Source organism: Microcaecilia unicolor, chromosome 2 (genome assembly GCF_901765095.1).
Source record: "Microcaecilia unicolor chromosome 2, aMicUni1.1, whole genome shotgun sequence".
NCBI classification, from domain to species: Eukaryota; Metazoa; Chordata; class Amphibia; order Gymnophiona; family Siphonopidae; genus Microcaecilia; species Microcaecilia unicolor.
The window spans coordinates 628,902,592-628,928,460 of record NC_044032.1 but is presented as its reverse complement, the minus strand read 5'-3'; the positions used below and the strand labels follow the sequence as shown (position 1 = coordinate 628,928,460).

The following is a 25,869-nucleotide window of genomic DNA, read 5'->3' as shown; positions in this document are numbered from 1 at the left end:
TAGGTAGGGGCGTCTGCGTGAATGATTTTGTGTACAATCGTACATATCTTGAACGCAATGCGTTCCTTAAGTGGGAGCCAGTGCAGTTTCTCTCTAAGGGGTTTTGCACTTTCGTATTTGGTTTTTCCAAATATGAGTCTGGCGGCAGTATTCTGGGCTGTTTGGAGTTTTTTGATAGTCTGTTCTTTGCAGCCCGCATATAGTGCGTTGCAGTAGTCCAAATGGCTTATTACCATTGATTGTACCAGAATGCGGAAGATGTGTCTTGGGAAGAATGGTTTTACTCTTTTGAGTTTCCACAAGGTGTGGAACATCTTTTTCGTCGTGTTCTTCACGTGGGTATCGAGAGTGAGGTTTCAATCAATAGTAACTCCAAGAATTTTCAGATTTTGTGAGGCAGGAAGAGAACAGTAAGGTGTGATTATGGTGGAGAAGTTTTTTGTGTTATGTTGAGAGGTGAGTACAAAACATTGTGTTTTTTCTGCGTTAAGTTTTAGTTGGAATGCATCTGCCCAGGTGTGCATGATTTGGAGGCTTTGGTTGATCTCACTGGTGATTTCATTTAAATCATGTTTGAACGGGATGTAGATTGTGACATCGTCTGCATATATGTAAGGATTGAGGTTTTGATTGGCTAGGAGTTTGGCTAATGGTATCATCATTAGGTTGAATAAGGTTAGTGAGAGGGGGGATCCTTGGGGTACTCCACATTCAGGTGTCCATGGGGGTGATCTGTCTGAGTGTGTTGTTACTTGGTAAGATCTTGTGGTCAGGAATCCTTTGAACCATTTGAGAACTGTGCCTCCTACTCCGAAGTTAGATAATCAGTTCATTTCCGGCGTGAGAAATAAGGTGGTAGTGCGTTAACCTTCATTAGAGTGATTGAAGCAGTCAGGTATGGAGAGAGTTCGGTTTTGACTGGTTCTGGTGGAGTTTCGTTGTCTGGTATTTAGGATGGATCATTGTGGTATGTCTTTTTGAACAGGTTGGTCTTTAGTAATTTTCGGAAGGTTGTCAGGTCATGCATTGTTTTTATGACATTTGGTAGTGCATTCCATAGTTGCGTGCTGATGTAGGAGAAGCTGGATGCATATATTGATTTATATTTAAGTCCTTTGCAACTGGGGTAGTAGAGGTTCAAGAATGTGCATGCTGACACATGATAGTGAGTATTTGTGCTGTGGAACATTGGGTCTAGAGCATACTTGGGTTGTTTCATTTCCCGTGGTTCTCTTACCCTCTGTAATGCTTTGGTATATGGTCTGTGTGCCTATGTGGATACATGTGGGTAATCAAATGCACTTGACAACTCTGATAACATCAACATTTTGGAAAATATTATTTTCTTACTTAAGATGCAACTTTCTTTGGGAGGAGAGATGGTTCACAAAGAGTGGGAGGAGGCCACCCTATGAAGAGGAGGAGGACAGATATCGGGAGGTGGCTGGACTAAGGGTCATGAGAGGAGGGTATCAGGGTGATGACAGTGCATTCCAGGGCAGATGCCAAGTGCCCTACAGCTCACTCCATCCTCTCAGTGCACTTCTCTGACCCTTAGCATCCAGTCCAGAGCCTCCTGCTGCTAGCCTTCTCCTCCACTAATGCAGCTAGTACCTGCTCTCCTGCAGCATCTGGGATCAAAGACTCAGTTGCCCCCTCCCTCCGCATTCCACAGGGGATGGTACATTGGCTGCATGAGAGGGAAAGGATGGGGGCTGCTGGAAGACCTGGACCTCTTCATAGTCTGATATTATAATCATCTTCTGATTGTCATCTCCTTCCTGGGGTGGCCCAGCAGGATAGCTAGGGCTGGGAGGCTAGGATAGAGGGTTGGCGGGAGCTATGAAGGACAGTTGGGAGGAAAGGATTGGAGTGATCCCAGCAGCCTTTGCCACCACCCCTTCTCCTTTCTCCTCTGCCTGTTCTTCTACCTCCATTCTTAGTGGGGCTGGGGCCAGGCTTGCACCCTCTCCTCCACAAGGTCTATCTTCTTGGAGATCTGCTGTGGAAATGAACCAGAAAAGCACCTTTTAGATCCATGAAGCTTGTGGGAAATGCTGTCAGAATGGTATCAATTTCACCATTTCAGGGTAGCTGTACAGGTGGAAACAGCCTGGAAGGAGGATGTGTAAAATTTGTTTTGTTAATAAATAAGTACTCTTAGTGATGATGAATTAAGCGAGTCATGAGACTGTGTACACCTCATGTGAAAAGAGTCCCTAACAAGGTCCTTGGAAAGATAGCTGGAATGAATAACAATTAGTGGTGCTGGGTTTCAATCTTTGGGTGTTATTACAATACCCCCAATTTTGGTAAAATTTGGACCTCAAAAGCTTTGATCCTCTCCTAAACATTAGCAGTTTCCCTGTCCCTGAGAATGAGAGTAACTATGTAAAAAGAACCCTAGAGGGGGCTCTGGGGTGAGATGGCAACATTGCAGGATGTGTTGTTATGCATGTGTGCTTTCAACTGGCATACACCAGATGTGAGCTCTCACTGTAGTAGTCACCTGTCAATGTAGCTGTAACAGATGGTGATAGGGCTGGGCCAGCTGTGGTGACAATAGTCATTATGGAAGCATATGTAAGCACTTGGTATTGACCTGCTTCTTCCATCATCCGGGCATGGACTCCCTGAAGCCACTTCAGTCTTGTGTGGTGCAGGTGCTTGCTCCTCTTCTTCAGGTCCTCAATCTGTGTGGAAAAGAGAGAGAATGAGAGAGAGCTTGAATCACTCTCCACCCGCAGAAGTTCCTTTCTGCATTCTTGCTGGGTTTATCCTGAACTCTGTATGTTGCGGGTTTCTTGACAGTATGTGACATAGGTATGGTGCTGCTAGCCTAGCCATGGCAACCTGTCCTGCTACATTCCTCCCGTATTCACTTACTAGTCCATCTCCCTCAATGTTTTGTGCTCTTACAGTGGTGGAAATAAGTATTTGATCCCTTGCTGATTTTGTAAGTTTGCCCACTGACAAAGACATGAGCAGCCCATAATTGAAGGGTAGGTTATTGGTAACAGTGAGAGATAGCACATCACAAATTAAATCCGGAAAATCACATTGTGGAAAGTATATGAATTTATTTGCATTCTGCAGAGGGAAATAAGTATTTGATCCCCCACCAACCAGTAAGAGATCTGGCCCCTACAGACCAGGTAGATGCTCCAAATCAACTCGTTACCTGCATGACAGACAGCTGTCGGCAATGGTCACCTGTATGAAAGACACCTGTCCACAGACTCAGTGAATCAGTCAGACTCTAACCTCTACAAAATGGCCAAGAGCAAGGAGCTGTCTAAGGATGTCAGGGACAAGATCATACACCTGCACAAGGCTGGAATGGGCTACAAAACCATCAGTAAGACGCTGGGCGAGAAGGAGACAACTGTTGGTGCCATAGTAAGAAAATGGAAGAAGTACAAAATGACTGTCAATCGACAAAGATCTGGGGCTCCACGCAAAATCTCACCTCGTGGGGTATCCTTGATCATGAGGAAGGTTAGAAATCAGCCTACAACTACAAGGGGGGAACTTGTCAATGATCTCAAGGCAGCTGGGACCACTGTCACCACGAAAACCATTGGTAACACATTACGACATAACGGATTGCAATCCTGCAGTGCCCGCAAGGTCCCCCTGCTCCGGAAGGCACATGTGACGGCCCGTCTGAAGTTTGCCAGTGAACACCTGGATGATGCCGAGAGTGATTGGGAGAAGGTGCTGTGGTCAGATGAGACAAAAATTGAGCTCTTTGGCATGAACTCAACTCGCCGTGTTTGGAGGAAGAGAAATGCTGCCTATGACCCAAAGAACACCGTCCCCACTGTCAAGCATGGAGGTGGAAATGTTATGTTTTGGGGGTGTTTCTCTGCTAAGGGCACAGGACTACTTCACCGCATCAATGGGAGAATGGATGGGGCCATGTACCGTACAATTCTGAGTGACAACCTCCTTCCCTCCGCCAGGGCCTTAAAAATGGGTCGTGGCTGGGTCTTCCAGCACGACAATGACCCAAAACATACAGCCAAGGCAACAAAGGAGTGGCTCAGGAAGAAGCACATTAGGGTCATGGAGTGGCCTAGCCAGTCACCAGACCTTAATCCCATTGAAAACTTATGGAGGGAGCTGAAGCTGCGAGTTGCCAAGCGACAGCCCAGAACTCTTAATGATTTAGAGATGATCTGCAAAGAGGAGTGGACCAAAATTCCTCCTGACATGTGTGCAAACCTCATCATCACTACAGAAGACGTCTGACCGCTGTGCTTGCCAACAAGGGTTTTGCCACCAAGTATTAGGTCTTGTTTGCCAGAGGGATTAAATACTTATTTCCCTCTGCAGAATGCAAATAAATTCATATACTTTCCACAATGTGATTTTCCGGATTTAATTTGTGATGTGCTATCTCTCACTGTTACCAATAACCTACCCTTCAATTATGGGCTGCTCATGTCTTTGTCAGTGGGCAAACTTACAAAATCAGCAAGGGATCAAATACTTATTTCCACCACTGTATGTGGTCTCTATGCACACATGATGGTGGGAACAGAGGATGTTGTTTTGCAAAATTGTGGGGGGGGGGGGGGGGGGGGGGGGGGGGGAGGGGGGCAGATGTGCCCTGCATGGCAGTTGTGCTGGGCAGTCTTGCTCCCATTTGTTATTCCTGTAAGCTTGTTTGCTCACCCTTCACCTAGCCTCCCTTTTATCTATAGGGTACTAACAGCTCCTATTTTTTCCCTCCTCAAGGGCAGGGTTGCGCTACTCACATTTGTCCTTCAACCTTCAAGTTTTTAACCTTTTCCCACTCCCACTTTGTCACCTTCCTCTGTTGCTCCTTCTGTTGTGTGGCACTGGACCAGTGCTGTATTTATTACTTATGTGACAAGGGCAGGTCCCATCTTGTCACGAAACTGGTGGATAGGAGAGCTACAGGATCTGGAGTACTGGATTTAGGGGTTGATGACTCCAGGTTAGATCCTGCCAGAGGGGGTATAAAGGTGAGCACTAAAAAATCTGCTTTGTCAATTTGAGGAAAATTTATGAAAGAATGTTATTTCCCTACGGAAAGGGGAGGGGGATGACAAATCCCAGGAAGCCTGGGGCTAAAAAGTAGGAAACTTCCAGAGCCCAGAAAAGGGGAGAGCCAGCTGGGAAGGTTCTAGCCTTCCCAGGGAAACAAGCAGGAAGCATGTCCCAGAAGGATGGGGGTAGGAGAGACTTCAAATGAAGGAGGATAGAGTATCATATTAGGAAAGGCTGGAATGTATGAAGCCTGCAGTCATATGGAGGTCCGCGGATAGGTTCGGGAGCTAAGCAGAAGGAACGGGTTTATACTGTGGGGATACTTAAAAGATCTCCCAAAAAACAATGAGGCAGAAGGCGGGGGAGAAGGAAAAAATTGCAGCCCAGAGATGGCAGACAATGCATGGGCCTTGGAGGTTCCAACCTGGAAAGCCTGTAGGAAAATGTCCTTGAAAGTCAAGACAATGTTTTCTTATATTTTTCTCTGAACCGAGTATAACAGATGGGGTTGGAGGATAGTACTGTTAAAGTGCTGCTCCTAGTGCTAGTTACCACCCCAGAGATGTTGTTAGACTAAGATGAGCCAAAGAATGGGAGGAACTCAAAGAAGCTCATTTGCATACTGAAGAATTCTAAAAACTTATATTTTACCTTGTGCCTTCAATAAGAATTAAAGCTCCGGGAGCCCTGGGAAGTCCTAAGGATTTGAAGTTCGACTATTGCTCATAGAAGAAGAAAAAGAAGAAGAAGACAGACTGTTTTTAGTTTTAAACAATTTTATTGATGACCTATCACAGACAATACAATATTCATACGCTATGTTCAAGATACATCAGGAAACAAATGAACAACTTGTAATCATAACATAGAGGTAGCCATCACTTTTCTCCTTAGCTTCCTCCCTCCCTACTCCCAGCTATTTCTCTTTTATCCATACCTCTATATCCCTCCCCGCAACCCCCCTTCTGCCCTTCCTTACCCCTCTAATATTCCTCCCCCCTGTAACCTCCCTCCCCCCTTTGTCCACCCCCCTTCCAGGCAGCTACATATCTCCAATAGCTCAGGGAAATTGACCTATTCACTATCTAAAACCTGTAGCTAACTTCGCTGGGTCCAAGCTCAGTCGATTAAGGATGGAACTTCGGGCCCTAGGGGCTAAAGCATTAATATATGATTCCCATATTAAGTAGAATTTACGCTGTGTTTTGGGTTTATAATATGAATCTCGCAGCTCCATTAGTAGCAACGCATGCCACCTGTTGCGCCATTGCCAAAACGATGGTGCCTCTAAATGTATCCAGTTAACTAAAATGCATTTTTTTCCCACGAGACATGCTTTAAAGATTAGCAGGTTAACGGTACCTTTCCCCTTCAGTAAGTCGACCCCCAAAAGGGCCGTTTCCGGTGTCAATGTCACCCTCTGCCCCAGGATTTCGCCTAAGAACTTCGCTATTTGTTCCCAGTAAGCGGATATCACTGCACAAGCCCACATAGCATGATAATAGTTATGATTGGGATCTCCACACCTACCGCAAGCTGATGATTCCGCCCTACCCATTTGATATAATCTTGACAATGAAGTGTATGCCCTGTAAATACTTCTTCCTTGGCATTCCCTCAATTCCGCGCTACTAATCCGTCCCCTGATCTGCCTCAAGCTGCTCCTTAATACGTCTATACTAATCTGTTTCTGTATATCTGCCGTCCACTTCCTGGCCAACTTTTCGAGATTCTTTGGTGGTCTACTCATTAATAACCTTTTGTGCAACATTGAGATAGAAGCTGGATCCGTTGTTGGCGTATCAAAAAGTTTGTCAAATTTGGAGGTCACATCAACTTCCAAAAAGTGTGTAGGCAGCGTGAGAATGTAATGAGAAACCTGTTTAAAGGCATATGTATCTGCCCATGTATTAGAATTGAGATTCAAGGAGTCCATGGATTTAAGGCGCCCATCCTTGTCTACAAAGTCCTCCACCATGTGAAGTCCTTTATCTCCCCAGCTCCGGATACGTTTATTCTCTAACCCTGGTTTAAAGTTTCCATTACCTCTAATGGGTAGCAATCTACTAATATGTGCATCAAAGGACCAGATCCTTGCCATCTCCCCCCATATCGTCCGCAACGGCTTCACCAACATACTTCTACGAACATAAATAGGCAGATCTAAAGCTTCAGCCTGCAGTACATAATTAAAATGCAGAGGTCGCAACCAATCCGCTTCCATCTGCAATGGGGTACAACGTGATTCTCCCTTTAGCCAGTCTCTCAGGTGTCGGATCATACAGGCTCTATTATACCACCATAGGTTCAATATGCCAAATCCCCCTATATTCCATCCATCCATCAGATTTTCCATACTAATCTGTGGCCTTTTCCTATGCCAGAAAAATTTTGAAAGCATACCAAGCAGTTTATTCCAATCGCTTTTGGTGAGGCATAGTGGTAAGGTTTGAAAGTAATAAAGCCACTTGGGAAAGATGATCATATTGAACAATGAAATTCGGCCTAGCAGTGACACCGGCAGCTCTCTCCATCTCTCCAGAAGCATACTGGTAGCTGAGAACAACTGGGTAATATTCAATTTATACAGCCTCCGCGGATCCCCCGGCAATTGAATACCTAAATATTTAAAGACTTCTTCCGTTCGTTTCAGAGGGCAATTGAGATGAGACCACTCTGTATCAGACATATATAAAGTCTGAGCTTCAGATTTATCTAGGTTGAGACGAAAACCTGAGTAATCTCCAAATTCTTCGAATATCTCCAAAAGTGCTGCTAGGGAAGTCCGAGGTTCCTGCAAAATCACCAACAAGTCATCCGCGAAAGCTGCCAATTTAAATTGTTCCTGACCCACCTGTACCCCCCTCACCTCTGGCATGTGCACTATGTCTCTAATCAGTGAATCCATGACCAATACAAACAAGAGAGGTGAGAGTGGGCAACCCTGCCATGTGCCCCTCTCTATCGGAAAGACATCCAAAACTATTCCATTGATCAATACTTCTGCCACTGGCTCCTGGTACAAAGCCTTAATGGCTTCAACAAATTAACCATTTATCCCATAAGCCTCCAATGCCGCATACATAAAGGACCAGTTAACACGGTCAAACGCTTTTTCAGCGTCGAAACTCACTAACAACGATGGTACGGAGTCTCTATGGATTGTCTCTAGTGCTAATATTATCTTCCGCAAATTACGTGCTACTGACCTCTCGCGGACAAACCCCACTTGCTGCTCTGCGATCAATGATGGCAAAACTCTAGCTAAACGATTTGCCAAGATTTTAGCAATCAGCTTTGCTTCAAACGGCAATAAAGAAATAGGTCGATAAGAGCCCGCTCTATCTGGGTCTCGACCTGGTTTGAGCAGCACAATGATCTGTGCTTTTCGCAATGTTTCCGGCAATTGCCCTTTCCGCACTATGGCATTAAACACCTCTGTCAAGCATGATACTATGTCATTTACCATTAATTTGTAGAATTCGGATGTATAGCCATCTACCCCCGGTGACTTGCAAAAAGGACTAGTTCTAATACACCATCTCACTTCTTCCTCATTAATCTCCGCGTTAAGCATCTCTCGTTGTGCCTCTTGTATCTGAGGAAGCTCCTGACCCTTCAGGTACGAAGCTGCCTCGAGCCCTATATCAGTCGGCGACGAATATAGGTCAGCATAGAAATTTCTGAACACCTTATTGATATCTGCATTTGTATGAGATTAAAAACCCTGCTCGTTCAGAATTCTAACTACACATCTACGCCCTCCCACTTGGTTAACCATCCGCGCCAACAGTTTACCTTGTTTATTAGCATGCTTGTACAGCTGGAAGCGAAAATAGGTCAGTGACTTTTGCGTTTTTGTCTGGATCAATTGATTTAATTCCACTTGCGAGGACAGGAGTTTAGTCTTATTCTCTATTGTCGGCTTGCGCCCATACTGTTGTCTATCTCTTCTCACTTGAAGCTCAAGCCGTACCAACTCAGCCTCCTTCGCTTTCTTTTGATACACCGAGTATGAAATAATATGTCCCCGCAAGACCGCCTTTGCTGCTTCCCAGAAAAGGATCGGATCTCTAATGTAGCTTTCTTGGTTGCAGTCTACATACTCTTCCCATTTCTCCTTCATAAACAAAAGAAATTTAGGATCATGATATAAGGCCCTGGGGAATTTCCACTGAAATCCTATCTTCTCTTCTCTGTTCCAATCCAACACCACCCAGATCATTGCGTGATCAGACACTGCAGTAGCACCAATTTCTGCTTGTTGTAATTTAGGCGAAATCGTCCCTGATAGTAATAGATAATCTATGCGGGACTGCGTCCCGTGTGCTCTTGATAAATGAGTAAAGTCTCGCATGCTAGGGTGCAGCAAGCGCCATGAATCCACTAAGTCCAGTTCAAAACAAACCCAAGGGATTCCTCTAGTAAGGTTCAACGGAGAGGCCCTTACGGAACCAGTACTATCCATCAGAGGATCCGATACCAAATTAAAGTCCCCTCCGATAATGATTGGGATCTGATCAAAGGTTAGTATGTGTTTAATAATTGTCTGAAAAAATTTTTTATCGTATTGGTTAGGCGCATACAGGTTGACCAGCAGCAGCGGTTTATTGTTCAAAGTAAGGCTTGCAGGTGTCATAGATATGTAGGTACAGTAGGGATATGTCTGTTTCTGGAGGGCTCACAATTTAAAGGAAAAAGAACAAGAGAGAGCTGAGGTGTGAATTGAACCTGGATCCCTGGTTTACAGTCCGTAGCACTGACTATTAGGTTACTCCTCAGACCTACTTTCTGCTTTGTTCAGAATCCTTTAGATTGTAAGCTCTTTGAGCAGGGCCTGTCCTTTTATGTTAAATTGTACAGCGCTGCGTAACCCTAGTAGCGCTTTAGAAATGTTAAGTAGTAGTAGTAGTAGTAGTAGTAGTAGTAATATGTTGAATTATATACCGTCCCTTGGGGTCTACAACTCTCTCATTTAAAACATATTGTGTCCCTTTTCTAATCAATATAGCTACCCCTGCTTTCTTATTATGCGCAGGACTATCCACCAATTCCTGCACCCACCACTTACATAATTTCTTATGTTCAATTGCAGTTAAATGGGTTTCTTGCAACATGACAATATGGGCCTTTTGTCTATTTAATGCCTGTAGCAGCTTGGCACGTTTAATTGACGATGATATGCCGCCAACATTCCACGATATTACTTTAATCATTGCATCAAGCCACTATTGGTCATGTCACAATGCAGATATATTTGATCTTTGGGAGAAGTGTCCCAGCTCACCTCCCCCTTTACATCTTGCCCTAATATCGGTTTAGTGTCCCCAGGTCCTTCCTGTCCGAATAACCAGCTGCCTGGAAGAATTCCCTCCCCCCTCCCCCCTAAGCCCCCCCCCCCCCATCAGCTCCCTCCCAACCTTCCATAGGAACTCCTATGCGAGTTCGTCACGCTTTGGCACCACATTTCCTCCCTCCATACGTCTATGGGGATCTCCCCAACATGACAAAATATTTTTAGTGCTTAATCCCCATGATATCATGCATCAGCTCCAGACTCTCTATTCATGACATTAGCATTCCTGCCGATCACGGGTTTCCTCTGAGAAAGAGGTAAGCACTAGTTATACCAGATAGCTTATACAGCAGGTACCCATTAATCAAGATGATGGTCCTGTTCTATTGTCCGCTGATAATATGTAGGCTTGAAAAAACTGTCATTTTATGATATCAGATACATATTGCTTTGACCATTGCAATAACAAACATATTAACATGAACAATATATTTCTTTTCTCAAAACCTTATATTGAACTCCCTTCTATTTTTAAACATAACTGACAAATCGAAAGTGAAGACAGACAGTGTAGAGGCTCACTCCATGCCCGCAAAACAAGGGCTGACACAAAACAAATGCAGGTCCCCCCTGCTGTGGGCGAAGATTTAGCTCAGCAACAATAATAAAACAGTACTGTGCGCTCAGAGTCTTTGTTAGTAGTTCGCACCCATTCGTTACCTGCTATAAAACCAAGTAGTGAAACATTCAGTACAAAGGTTAAATTTAAGAGTATATGTGAACAATAAACCTTCAGCTCTTTATATTACAGCATTCACTGTCAAATCGGGAAATCTGAGCACTGATCAGCAGATAATTCACTGCTAAGCAATCTCCTTCGGGTATTTCGGGGGAACAGCAAAGTAGTAAAATCGCTGTCAAATTAACCCTCCTGTAAGGTATCTGCTATCGGGGCACATTATTCAGTAAAGCACTGTTAAACTGTGGTCTGCCTGAAATCTGCCCAGTTCGTCCAACTTTCACATCCTGTGATCAAATGTCTAGCATACCTGCCAGCTCTTCACTCCGTTGCAGTAGATATGGTCTTGAGAAACTCTTTTGCTGCTTCCACTGTCTCCAGGGTTTTTTCTGCTCCGTCTTGAAATATTTTCAGCGTGGCTGGATAGATCAAAGCAAATTTAATCTTCTGAGTGTGGAGTGCTGTGCACATGGGCGCGAAAGCTCGTCTTGCTGCTGCCACTTTGGAGGAGTAATCTTGGAAGCACAAAATGCGCTTTCCTTCGTGATGCAATTGTATACCTGATCTCAGCGCCCTTACAATCGCTTGTTTATGACCATAGTGCAGGACTCGCAGTATCACAGCTCTCAGTCTGTCCCCCGCTGCTCTTCGAGGCCCAACTCGGTGCGCCCTCTCAATCCTCAGCGGTTCCTTTAGGTTGTTGAGCTGCAGCTCTTTCGGAAGCCAGCACTCCAGATATTCTATAAGCTCTGAATCCTTAAGGTGTTCCGGGAGACCAATAAGCCTGAGATTATTTCGTCTCGACCTATTTTCTAGGTCGTCAAGTTTTTGTTCCAAGTCAGTCACTTTAGATCTCATGGCCTCCGTTGGTCCCGCTGCCTCTGTTACGCAGTCCTCAAGATCACTAAGCCGCTGCTGCATATGATCAAGATCTAAGTGAAACCCATCGAGTCCTTCGTGAGCAGCTTCAGCTCTATCGAACAGAGCCTGTAATTTTTTATCCAAGGCGGCTTCTACTGCTGCTGTGACTTCTGCAGTTATTTCAGCCGTCCATGCTGAACACACCGTACTAGTCAGCTGTCCCGATGTCTCCGCCATTTTGGATTCAGGTACTTTAAGCTTTTCTTTATCTTTTTTCTGTGTTGTCGCGGCCATCTCAACGTACTCTGAAATATTATTTTGTTCTGCTTTCCTACCGGGTGTTCTCCCTCGAGCAGCTGGTAAAAAGCCTTCTGTTTGAGCTGATTATAGCCAGGTTTTAGGGAAGAGATGTGGGAGCTCCGCTTTTCAGCGTCTTCACTCCACCATGGCACCACGTGACCTAGACAGACTGTTTTTAAAGAAAGGGAACATTAACATGTTGTACTGTGCACCCTGAGTGTGAAAGTATCAGGAAATATACACTAGTGTAGCTAGAAGACAGCACACCTCTGTGGAATCTTTGATCCTTTTTTTTTTTTTTTATTAGAGACAAATCCTTATTCCTAGCTCTGAAGGGCAGTGAAAAGTACGTGTCCCTAACCCTAGGAGACAGACCCTTGAACTGCTACTCTGAGGATTTGGGGACAGGGACCTTGTCACACTTGTTAGGCTGGAGTAAAGTGTGGGCATAGTGAAAGCTAGAACGGCAGGCAAATGGCTGATATCTGAAGGGTGCTCCTGGGTCCATACTCTCCCCCTTCGCATAGGGCTACTTGTGTTGTCAAGATTGTCACACATGTATGCAATGACTGCATGTGGGTACTTCTGTTTCCGTTTGGGAAGATGAGGTAGGATGTACCCTTGTGAATGCTGCTGGGCCATATGTGCTCTGTGCACATGTAACGTCCTCATTTTATCCCTTTTCCAGCCTTCAATCCTATCCTGCTGTATGAACTGATCATATATCTGTGGCGTATCTACCAATAAACCCTATGTATGTCAACATTTTGCATGGTATCAGTTTCCTTTATATATTCCACCTAGTGTTCTCCTCCCAGCTCTGCTTCTCTGTGGCCACTTAACTCTCTCTGGAGAATGCTGCTTGTCTGCTGAAGCACTTCCCGGGTCTCTAACCAGGCCCCCCCTCATGCGCATGTGGGTTTCTCCTGCGGCTAGGTACAGGGAACAATTTGTGTTCTCTTAGCAAGAGCAACCTGGCCAGAAGGAAGATATCAGCAGCTCCAAAACTGGAGAGTTGTGTTATAACAAACATTCTTGTAGTGTCCTTACAACTGCGATATCAATGCGTATTGTGAAAGATCCTCCCCTCCCCCCGAGGGTCTTCGGGATCTTGCCTCCACCCTGGCCACTCAGCCTCCCGGCCCACTGCAGTCCAAAAAGGTAAAAGTCACCAAGCTCCTTTATTGTCAGGGATTCACAGTTCAGTAACTTGCAAAAGGAATCCTGCAGCCCTTCAAAACAGTTGCTCATGCTTTTCTCTCAGGGCCCAGGTACGGCAGAAACACAACCACGTCCCCTTCCAGCTGCTGCACAAATCAGTTGGAGCCAAATTAACAGTCCCCACAGATAGGTTCCTCTGTAGTCCAACTTCACACCCCAAAAAGAATCCCTGTATCTTGTCCACCCCCACGGGGTTTCTGCAAACAGTTCAAAACACACAGTTCTGTGGGCCTCAGCCCACAAAAAGGAAGAAAAAAAAAACACTGTAGCTTACTTTCCCCTCCTCCACTCAGAAGAAGGTTTGTTTTCCCAACAGTTCAAAATCCACAGTGCTTAATGCCATAGCACTCAGTTCAGACACACAGTCTCTTCAAAGACACAGCCTGAACTCCTTTGGGAAAGAGGAAAAGATCCCCCCCATTCTGGGTCACTCTATTACTTCACTGACCCTCCTCCCGCATGACCTTTCCCCTTTCCACTTTCAGCCCAGCTCTGACACCAAGAGTTCACCTGGTTTTTCAGTTTAGCTTTCAAGGCATGAGCCCAGGCAGAAAGGTCCATGGGTTCCTCAGAGCCTGCCTCCTGCTCCTTCTCTCCAGCAGCCTGCCAGTCCATGGGCTCATTCTCCTCTACTCTGGGCAGCTGTTTCTCTTTTACTTGATTACCCTCCAGGTGCCCCTCCCCTGCCTTGTTAGAGCTCTCCCCTCTGGCCTGATGGGGAAGATAATCTCTGTACCAGGGTTTGCCCCGGGGTTGCTGGGAAATGTAGTCTCTGCCTCTCCTCCATTTTACAGGGGTCACTAACCTTTCTCTGCTCTCTCTCGGGGATGATGGGTAATGTAGTCCTTCCCCCTCCCCCCTTGCCTAGGGGGCATTACTACTTCTCCTCTCGCTCTCTGTGGCTGGAATGGAGGCAAGGCTCTGTTCGGCCTTCTTCTGCTCTTGAGCCTCCTCACTTCTTCACCCTCCACTTCCATCTCATCCACCCCCAGGTCCTCTCCTTCACAGTATGTCATGTACATGCACACACTACATCACTGGATGCCCCACTGCATGTGGTTGCTTTCATTTTTTGTACTATATGTACCTATTACATAAAGAGCGAGCCCATATGCACACCCTTTATAGAATACAGGGACACTTTTTGATACTGCCATTTAGGTGCACCCCTGTTTAACAGACTGCCTTTTATAGAATTGCACTCATTAGGCATTTACTCACCTGTGGCAAAGTCCTTAGTGCACTGTGTTGATGTCACCCACAAATGGAGCTGACTTTCTGCTTGACCACATACAAGTACAAATATTAAAAACCTCAAACATGCAAAGTAAAACTTTCACAACTCCTCAATATAAAATTGCAATGAAAAATTTGAGAGTGTACCTTGCAATACTTACGCATGAATAATTGTTTCAGCAATAGCATTCACGAACTGAACATTAATCTGAGAAAGAAAAACAGATTATTTAAATAGTTACAATACTCCAGAGCAAAAATTCAGCCTAGCCAATGTTTCTTTGCCAAGCTGAACACGCTGAGGGTGTACTATGGAAAAATTAGCTCTTACCTGATAATTTTCTTTCCATTAGTTCCAACAGATCAATCCAGAGACTTGTGGGTTTATGTCCCCCTACCAGCAGGTGGAGATAGAGAGAATGCCAGAGCTCTGCCATTTAGCACCCTAACAGATCCAGCTCTAGTATTTTATTTATTTACTTACAGCATTTGTACCCACATTTCCAACCTAGTGGTAGGTTCAATGTGGCTTACAATTAAGGGAGCACGGGTTACAAGTTGAAAGGCCGCGTGGAGTGAGTATGCCAGGTTCAGGTCATTTCAAGTTCAGATCAGTTCAAGTTCACGAATCAGTGTTTATCTAATATCTGTTTGATTCAGTGAGGTCATCGGGCAGGAACCTTTTTTTGAAGAAGTGGGCTTTCAGGTGTTTTCTGAATTGTAGGTAGTTGTTCATGTATTTTAAGTCTTTTGGTAGGGAGTTCCAGATTTTGGTGCTGATGTAGGAGATGCTTATTGTGTAAGTGGTTTTGTACTTCAGGCCTTGGCACCCGGGGAAGTGGAGGGAAAGGTAAGATCTCACACTCTTGGTTGATTGCATAGCGGTAGGGTGATTAGGTCAGCTATGTAAGCCAGAGATAGGCTGAAAATTATTCTGTAGGCCAGCAAACAGATCTTGAAGGATACACAAGTTTGATAGGGGAAAGGGAAATGGGACTTGATATACCGCCTTTCAGAGGTTTTTGCAATTTCATTCAAAGCGGTTTACATATATTCAGGTACTTATTTTGTACCAGGGGCAATGGAGGGTTAAGTGACTTGCTCAGAGTCACAAGAAGCTGCAATGGGAATCAAACTCAGTTCCCCAGGATCAAAGTCCACTGCACTAATCACCAGGCTACACCTCCAGTGTAGGTTTTGTAGTAGTGGTCTTGTGTTTCAAATTAGTTTTTGCCATATATGAGTCTTACTGCTGAGTTCTGTGCAGTTTGTAATTTCTTTAATGTTTGTTCCTTACATCCTGGCTCCACTGCAGTAATTTCGCATGGGCGAGGACCATGGTTTGGATGAGCGTTCGGAAAACATTTTGTGGGAAATAATGTTTTATACATTTGAGTTTCCACATTGTGTGAAACATTTTCTTTGTAGTGTTTGTTACCTGTTTGTCGAAAGATAACTCGTGATCTATGGTTATTCCTAGAATCTTCAGGTCGTCTGTTATAGTTGTGCCCATAACATTGATGGATGTAAAGTGTTCGGTATTGTATGGTGATAAGTATCAAGCAGTGTGTTTTTTTCCCCTGTTCAGTTTGAAGGCTGATGCCCAGAATTCCAAGGTAGATATGCTGTCGGTGATTTTGGTATTAATTTCAGATATGTCTTTTTTTAAGGGGATGTATATATATCATTGGCGTATACGAAGAGGTTGAAGCCTTGAATAGATAAAGATCAGGCAAGGGGAACCATCGCTAGGTTGAATAGTATTGGTGAAAGTGGGGAACCCTGAGTGACTTTGCACTCAAGTTTTCCATGGGGTGGAGATTAAAGAATTTAATTTCACTTGGTAGGACCTGGTTAGGAATCCCCTGAACCATTGCAGTATCTTTCCTATTTCTGTTTTGTCGAGGATTCCTTGCAGGATATGATCAACCATGTTGAATGCACTAGGACATGTTGAACTGTAGTAAAAGGATGTTTTTCCCGGTTGAGATTTCCTTTTGAATTTCTCTGAACAGTGTGATTAGTACAGTTTCTGTGCTGTGTTGGGGCCTAAAACCTGATTGGGATTCATATAGTATAAAAATTTGCTGAAGTAGTCAGTTGGCTATGATGCCTTCCGTGATTTTAGTTGTGGGAATGGGGATACTACTGGTATGTAGTTTGCGGTATCGTTAATGTTTTTCTTGGTGTCTTTTGGAATTGGCATAATATGTTGCCCCTTTCTTTTGGGAACAGGCCTTCTTGGAACATGAAGTTAAAGTGAGAGGTAAGTTGGTTGATGAAACGGTTTGGGGGAGCATTCATAATGCAGTTGGGGCATGTGTTTAGCATGCAGTGTGTGGTGGAGAATTTTCTCCAGCCTGAGCAACTCCCACAGCATTCAGCAAACTGCCCAAACTTTAGCTGGAGACTTGCAAGGAGACTCCAGAAAGAATTCTGGTAGCTCCCTTACCAATTCCAGATGATATCCCTCATGCACCACTTCCAAGATCTACTGGTCTAAAGTGATCTTGGCCCACTCCTCCAGAAGAGACAAACGTCCTCCAACAGTGGACATGGAGGACTGGGTCAAGACTCCATCATTGTGAGGTAGGAGGGGGGCTTGAGTCGTACAGAGAGGCGAAGACATAGTGGAGCATTTGTCCCCACGAAAGGACAGTTGCCATTGCTGATGGTGCTGCCTCGAGAAGGCTCCGGACCCCCTAGGCCTCTACTTTCTGGCCTCATGAAATCTGGCCCTCAACTGGGTGAAACGAGAGGAAGGCATTGCTCTGTCCACCAGGAGCCTCTTTAAGAGAAAGAGGCTCCTGGTGGACAGAGCAATGCCTTCCTCTCGTTCCACCCAGATTATCTCCAAACAGAAGCACCCCCCCACCCTGCGAAGGGGAGCTGAGCCAGACGGGCCTTGGACGATGACGCATCTGCAGCCAGAGCCACCTGCACGCCGTCACCACTAGGGACATCTCCTTCAAAGCATGGAGAACATCATACCATACTTCGGCCAGGTGGGCCAGACCTACCTACAGGGACAGCAAATACTGCATCCGTTCCTCCTTCACTGTGGCTCACTGCACCCAGCACAAACAAGCCTGAGCCATATAAGAGCCGCAGACCGCCACCTGCAAGCAAAGCAGCCACCTCAAAGGCTGATTTAAGGGATACCTCAAGCTGTCTCATGAGGACCGTCCTTGCCTTCCACCGGCAGGGTGGTCTTCTTAGTCACCGCAGTAATGAAGGAGTCCACTTTAGGTAAACTCAAAGGCTCCAAATCCCCACGTGGGGAGCGACTAAAGCTGAGCCATAGCCCGTGGAACTTGCAACCCCGCCTCAGGGGAATCCCACTGGTTAGACCTGGACAATCATCACCAGAAGGACATGGAAGGACAAGAGAGCTTCCAAACCCCCGCAATCATGGTGTGCACAGTAGCCTCCAACTCTGGGGGTTCTGTCAATGCAATCTTCAGAGCCTCCAGGGCCTTTACAATCAAGGAGGACAGCTCCTCTCTCCTGAACACCTGGGCCACAGTGGGGTCATCCCAGTCTTCCAGGGGGTCTTCCAAGGACAGCACCATAGCCAGTAAGACCAAATCTGCTGAGCCCCACTCAGAAATCAGGGACATGTCATCTAGGTCCCCAGAAGGTTCCAAATGGGCCCTTTAGAACCCAGGGGCCACAGACACCCTCCAAGGGGTCACCCATGTAAATCCAGCCCTGATGGAGGCCTCTTCAAAAGGAAAGCTTTGTGCATCAGTAGCATAAATTCTGGGGAGAAGGGAACGGAGTCCGCATCCATACTTAGGCCCTAAGAGACTGATGGACCTGCCTTGTGGTCCATATTGGCATCACAAACTGCAGGAACAGTGGGTCTGAACTTGGGCATGAAGCACGCATCGGCACATCCAAAATGGCAGCTGTCACACAGTAAGAAACCGCCAGACCAAGAGAAACCATCATGCTTCAAACAGTCCCATATGATCCAAAGAAGCCCCAACGGCCGGAGGGTTGGGGGGGGGGGGGGGAGGAAGAGAATAGTCCGGCCAGCAAGCATTGCACCCTTCCCAATGCTGCTCTTTGGCTTCCACACAGGGAGCAGCGTTTGACTGTCTCAGGCAGGACAGACAAAGGAAGCGGATTTGTTTTTTGTACTCACTCCTAAGCAGAATTCAAGTAGATTCCAGGATTCTACAGGGTACATAGCCCTGAACTCTCCGCTTCTCCCCAGGAACAGTCCCCAAGTCCACCTCAGCCAGGAAAAGCAGCCACCCAACTCATTTTTTTCCCTGTTCTTTTTAGAGGCAGAAGAGCAACAAACGGAGGCAGGGAGGAATCACCAGGAGAGAGAGTTCAGAGAAAGGCATGGACCTGGCTCTGGCATTTTCTCTATCTCCACCTGCTGGTAGGGGGACATAACCCACTAGTCTCTGGACTGATCTGTGGGACACTATGGAATCTCTAACAGTGACTTTTTTTTTCAGAAAAAATACTTCTGAAAGATACGTTGTTGCATCTTAATGTTCATCACTTATCGTGTGCTGAAACACACTCAACACTGCATGGATAATAAGTAATATAAACAAGTTTACTCACCGCTCCAAAAGTGCAGCATAACGTTAATGTGGCAGAAACAGCATCAACTCACATCTTTCTTTCACCCTTTCATTGGCTGATGCACCATTAATCATGATGTCATCACGTGGGAACATTTTGAAAAAACCTTAAAATATCCAAAACAATACTGAAAACAAAAAAGAACAAAAAAATGCAGTCCCATCTTATTACTGTTGTGGTAGCATATGCAAAAAAAAATTCATATATAAGCACATAAGTGTTGCCATACTGGGACAGACAGAAGGTCTATAAAGCCTAGTATCCTGTTTCCAACAGTGGCCAAAAAGTACCTGGCAAGATCCAAAAACAGTACAATACATTTTATGCTGCTTAACCTAGAAATAAGAAGTGGATTTTCCCCAAGTCCATTTTAATAATGGACTATGGACTTTTCTTTTAGGAAGATAGCCAAACCTTTTTTAAACCCCGCTAAGCTAATTGCTTTTACACATTCTCTGGCAACGAATTCCAGAGGTTAATTACACACCGAGTGAAGAAATATTTTCTCTAATTTGTTTTAAATTTACTAGGATAAGCAGGATAAAATCTATCATACTGTTTTGGGAGTTAAATAGTTAAACAGGATGCAAGATGGACACTGAACAGAAGGCACCGCAATGTACTCCCTGGCGACCTTGTCGGTGCAAACCCAATTGTAGCAACAAACCGCGCAAACATTTCGACCTCATCCAGGTAATGCTGCAAGAGCCCAGCAGTCCTGATGGTGGGGCGGCTGACAGAGGCGCCCTAATCTTCGGCCCTTCATGACTAGGCCAAATCATAGTATCAGGAGCAGTGGAGCCGCTCGGATTGCAACATGACCAGGCAGGTATTGGGACTCCCGGAGGGAAGGAACCAGTGCTTTTTTTGTGCCGGTACGCAACGGTACGGCGTACCGGCACCTTTTTTTTTTGCTCCCCCCGCCCCGTGAGTCCATGTCCCGCACGCAGTGCCAGCCCCCATTTCCGGCCGCTGCTGCTTCTCCTGTTGAGCAGCAGCGGCCGCTACACAAAGAAAAAGATTTTAAAAAAAATTCAAACCTGGCTGAAACGCGGCACCCTGGCACTGTAGACAGCCATTAGGCATTGGCTGTTGCCCCGCAGCCGCTCCTCCTCTTGCCTCTACGTCACTGCGCTCCTCCGGGGTCTTCCTCCAGGGGCAGTGACGTAAGGCAAGAGGAGGAGCGGTTGCGGGGCAACAGCCAATGCCTAATGGCTGTCTACAGTGCCGGGGTGCCGCGTTTCAGCCAGGTTTCAATTTTTTTTTAATCTTCTTTTTCTTTGTGTAGCGGCCGCTGCTGCTCAACAACAGGAGAAGCAGCAGCGGCCGGAAATAGGGGCTGGTGCCGCGTGCGTTGCGTCTTCGCGCCGTTCGCGCCAAACTTGGCAGGGAGAGGGAATCCAACAGAGGGAAGGATTGGGGAGAGAGAGAAAGAGGGAAAACAACAGAGGGAAGGATTGGGGAGAGAGAAAGAGGGAAAAACAGATGGAAGGATGGGGAGAGAGAGGGAAAAACAGATGGAAGGATTGGGGAGAGAGAGAGAGGGAAAACGGAAGGATTGGGGAGAGAGGGGAAAACAGATGGAAGGATGGGGATAGAGAGAGAGGGAAAACAGGGAAGGATTGGGGAGAGAGAGAAAAGGGAAAACAACAGAGGGAAGGATTGGGGAGAGAGGGAAATACAGATGGAAGGATGGGGAGAGAGGGAAAAACAGATGGAAGGATTGGGGAAAGAGAGAGGGAAAAACAGATGGAAGGATGGGGAGAGAGAGGGGGAAAACAGATGGAAGGATGGGGAGAGAGAGAGGGAAGATGCTGGATGGAAGAATGCAGAAAGAAATAGGGGAGACACTGGAAGGATGGGGAGAGAAAGCAGAGCTGCTGGATGGAAAAGGGGAATAGAGAAAGACTGGAGAATAAGAGGAAGGGGCATGGGGAGAACAAGGGTGAGGAAAAGATGAAAAGCCACAGGTAGATGAAGGAAATTAAAGAATGGATAGTAAGACTGAATTAAATCTGGACAGAGAGAGAGCCTGAAAAATATTGAAGAAAGCAAAGAAAAAGGAGACAAAAATGACAAATGGCACAGAAGAGTTAAGCGAAAAGAAAAGAAAGCAGAATCACAGACTGGGACCAATATGGAAAGAAAAACAGTCACCAGACAACAAAGGTAGAAAAAAATCATTTTATTTTCATTTTAGTGTTTGTAATTATGTCCAATTTGAGAATTTACATTGGCTGTCTTATTTTGCACTGGGTATACTGGAGCTGTAAGAGCTTACAGAGATTATTTATAATGAAAAAAATCACTTTATTTTTTTCTCCTATAGTACTATAATATTTTCAATGGTGTCTGTTTATATGCGCCATGGCTGGTATAGGGGGTGTGGTTAATGTGGGTGTGGCTATGATAGGGGTGGAGCCATGTGTGGTGACCCCGCCCATAATGAGTACCGGCACCTTTTTTTCTACAAAAAAAGCACTGGAAGGAACAGACCCAGGAAAGCGATCGCTCCACCACTGAAAGGTGCTCACACCCACACCCGATACAGGAAGAGAAGATCCAGGTGAGCACTCGCTCTGCTGTTAAGGAGGTCCTCTTCAGGGCAGCGGTTGTTGGAGTGGCTTGGCCAAGGAAGAAAATCAGACCAGCACCCACAATGAACACAGGGAGAACCAGGATGGCCCCAGCAACATAGGGTGTGGAAACAGGATTGGAGAAGTCGAGTAGGCGACCGAGAAAGCAGAACCTCCAACAATCTTGGAGGGCCATCCCGCTGTTTTTTTTTTTCTAGGCTTCACCTGGAGCCCGGTGAAGAGCAGGGCCACCAATCCTCTACAGAGGGCACGATCTTGCCAAAAGCAGCAGAGAACTACACAGAACGACTACACTAAAGACAGAGCAGAAAGGGATCACAATTCCTGTAGTTCAGCCGGTGCCCCTGCAAATTGGATCAGAAGGATTATTTCTCAGCAACCTGAACAAACACAAGAACTGTATAGAAACAAGCCAGCACATGGGAAGAATCCTGCCCAGGTAAAACAACAATTGTAAGATTACCTAACACTTGTGCCCAAAAAACTAAGACCTCAACAACCGCAGTAATACTTAATCACACATTAAAGAGGACAGGGTCCACACAAAGATAAACCCGCTTTATCTCAACTAACGACGAGGCACACAACTGTAAATCTACCATTTCTCCAGTAAAGGGGACAGGTATACAACAACCATAAGTACACTTCCCTCTAAAATAATAGACAAAAGGGACAATACCAACTTCTCTTGAACACCAAAAGGGGCAAAATGCACATCACAAGATTTCTAGTAGCGCTATCAACCCTTATGCTATGAACCACCATGGGAGCCCTAACACAAGGGCAAAACAACAAAATACCAATACTATGCAACCTGAGTCACCCAGCGAGAAACACTGCCTTCTACACAGGTAGAGTTCAAACAGATGGGCGGGGTGATTTAAACAATAGAAATCACTCAAAGGTCCAAATACAACAGAGGGTCAAAAAGGAAACAAAAAAACCCAGAAACTCAAATGTGTGTCAAACAGTGAAAATTACCAAAGTTACGCTATCAGAGGACAATTACCTATCAATGCCAGTGGGATACACATCAAGGCCAAATCAGCGGTAAACAAAACAGAAACAATAAAAGATTGGATACTGGATGAAGACCTCCAACTGGCATTCCTTAAAGAAACATGGATCCATGATAAAGAAGGCCCTATTATCTTGAATCTATGCCCCCCAAGGCTATAAAATCTTGCATTGGACCAGAAACAGGAGAAGAGGTGGAAGCATTACACTGATCTACAGATCCTTTCTAACAGTGGAAGCCATAGCAGAATCCAGAACATTGCAACTAGAAATTACCTCAATCATAATCAGGGACAAAACACTACACAACCACCTGTGCTGCATCTTATTCTACAGGCCCCCAGAGAAACTGGACCGCAGCTCAAATTTACTTCATGGAGTTCATCTCAAACACATGTAGCTAACTCCAATATGATGGTAATAGGAGATATTAAATCTGCACTTAGAAGACCAAAGCAAAGACAGCAATAGAGATTGTGATGAATTCCTTCAACTATGGGACTTCCAATGACCATCAGTGACCACAACCCATGTCAAAGGCCACACTCTAGACCTAATAGCATATAGATTCTCACCGGACAAGGACTTCAAAATACAGAACATGAGATGGACAGAAACTCATTGGTCACATCTCTTTAGGCTAAACATGACCCTCTATTGGAAAGAACATGGGACCCAGCCAACAAAAATACGAACACCATAGGAAAAGTTGATGCAATTAAATTTTGGGCATCTATATACGAAAGACTGTGGTCACCAACAACTGACTCTGAAGAATTCCTATCAGAATGGGACAAAAGAAGCACTACTGTACTAGACTAAATAGCCCCCATGATAAGACGCAAAGAAGTCCCATGGTACTATGAAGAACTGAAAGTGTTTAAAACCCACTCAACAGAATTGTATGGAGTGAAGCACAAAATCAGGTACAAGATCAAAATAAGACAGGCTAAAAGGAAGTTCTATAAAGAACATGTGGGCTCAGACTATAGAAACACAAAGAAACTATACAAGCTTGTAAATAACCTACTAAACACCAAACCATTGATAATAGCAAACGATGATCCCCCAGCAAACTAATTAGACAGATACTTCGAAGAGAAGATCTTCAACTAAGGGAAGAAATTACTACAGGATGACACCAACTTTGAAAGTCTTATAGACAAATTTGATTACCCCTCCAGAGGAATCTCCAGTAGACAGAACATGGAGGATCTTTGCCCAGCTCAAAAACAAGATAGTAGCACAAGAAGTAAGAAATTTATCCACTGCTTACTGCATGCCAGACATGTGACCAATCACATCTTGAAAGCATCCACTGACTGATTCATTAACTAACTCACCTCCCACCTGAATTTCATGTTCTCGGAAGGCCGTTTCCCAATGGAAAAGGGCAACATACTGCTCACACCAATTCCAAAGGATGCGAAGAAAAATATCAAAGATACCTCAAACTACAGGCCAATGGAATCCATACCTCTAACGACTAAAGTAATGGAAGGTATAGCAGCCAACCAGCTAGTTAACTACATTAACAAAATTTCCATGCTACATGAATCCCAATCAAGCTTCAGGCTTCAACACAGCACAGAAACAGTGCTGATTATACTACTGGCTAACTTCAAAAAGGAAATTTCAAATGGAAAAAACATCCTCCTACTACAGTTTGACCTATCAAGTGCATTTAATATGGTTGACCATCAAATCCTACGAAGAATACTTGATAAAATTGGCATTGGAGGGAAGGTGCTGAAATGGTTCAAGGGATTTCTGACTACCAGGTCTTATTCAAGTGAAGATAAATTCCTCAATCTCTTCTCCATGGAAAGCGGGCTGTGGGGTCCCCCAGGGCTCGCCCCCCCCCCCCCTTGCCCGATATCATGAAACACCTAGCACCCACCTGGAGCTAACCCTGCGGCCACTTAGAGGGTCTATCCTCAGCACTACCGTTTGTGCTCTACACTAGCACCCTCCTCCCACCGATTGGGTCCCAACTGCTTTTGGGTGAGTCTCCCACTTTCAAATTATTCGTCAGTGATTTCTAGGATACTAGAGGCCACACTGCCAGTGGTCCCACAATTCCTAGAAAGCACTCACAGACCCAACACACAAACCATCAGGATTCTTAGTCAATCCAGACACGCAAAGGCAATAAACTAAAAAATGTTTGGCATGAAAAATTAGAACAATGAACAGAAAATGTGCAATCAGCAAACAATGACAGGTAACTGAAATATGGATCAATTATAACACTATCTAAACAACTGTTTACTATCTAAATAGTACCTGGGAAGTTCAAAACATATAGCTGCTCAAAGGTTATCAAATGTAACTGCTTACAGGGTCTCAGTGAAGAGATCTCTCTTCCCTCCTAATCTAAGACTGGAGAAAAAGCCAGTACATCCTGTCTGAATTTGAGCTCCTGGGCCAATCAGAGCCCAGAACAGCAAATTTTAAAGCAGCTGGCCACATCACTGCAGGTTGCTTTCTCTGTGTTAAACTAAAGAAGGAACAGTCATTTCTCTGTAACTGCTTTAAACAGTAACATGCACCACCTGCTGTTCAAACTAGAGAAATACATTTCATGCAATAGTCTAATTTATATGCTGGAAAATTAACCATTTTGCCACTCCTGATCACTATCCAAAAAACGTTTTAACCCTTTATATATGACGATGATATGTCAATCTTTATCCCTTTCAAAAGAATCTATCCGAAATCATGACCAGGATCATGGACAGCATAAACAATATAGAATCCAGGGCATCAGCATTCAAGCTGAAATTGAACAGGGAAAAAAAACACATTGCATGATAAATCACCACACAATACCGACCACTTCACTAATATCAATGCCATGGGAACATCCCTTCCAAAAGCAGACAAACTAAAAATCCTAGGAGTCACCATAGACCACAATATATCCTTCCGACAACCACATCAGAAATACTACAAAGAAAATGTTCTAAACTATG

At 45.0% G+C, this 25,869-nt stretch overlaps 1 protein-coding gene across 1 annotated transcript in view; it reads right to left on the bottom strand.

Annotated features, from left to right (window-relative positions):
* MGAT4D (MGAT4 family member D) overlaps nucleotides 1–25,869 on the bottom strand; it is a 393,296-nt gene that overhangs the window by 178,353 nt on the left and 189,074 nt on the right. The window contains exon 7 of the mRNA XM_030192245.1: nucleotides 14,834–14,880. Coding sequence (XP_030048105.1) covers nucleotides 14,834–14,880 — 47 coding nt within the window. The remainder of the gene's footprint in view (nucleotides 1–14,833; nucleotides 14,881–25,869) is intronic.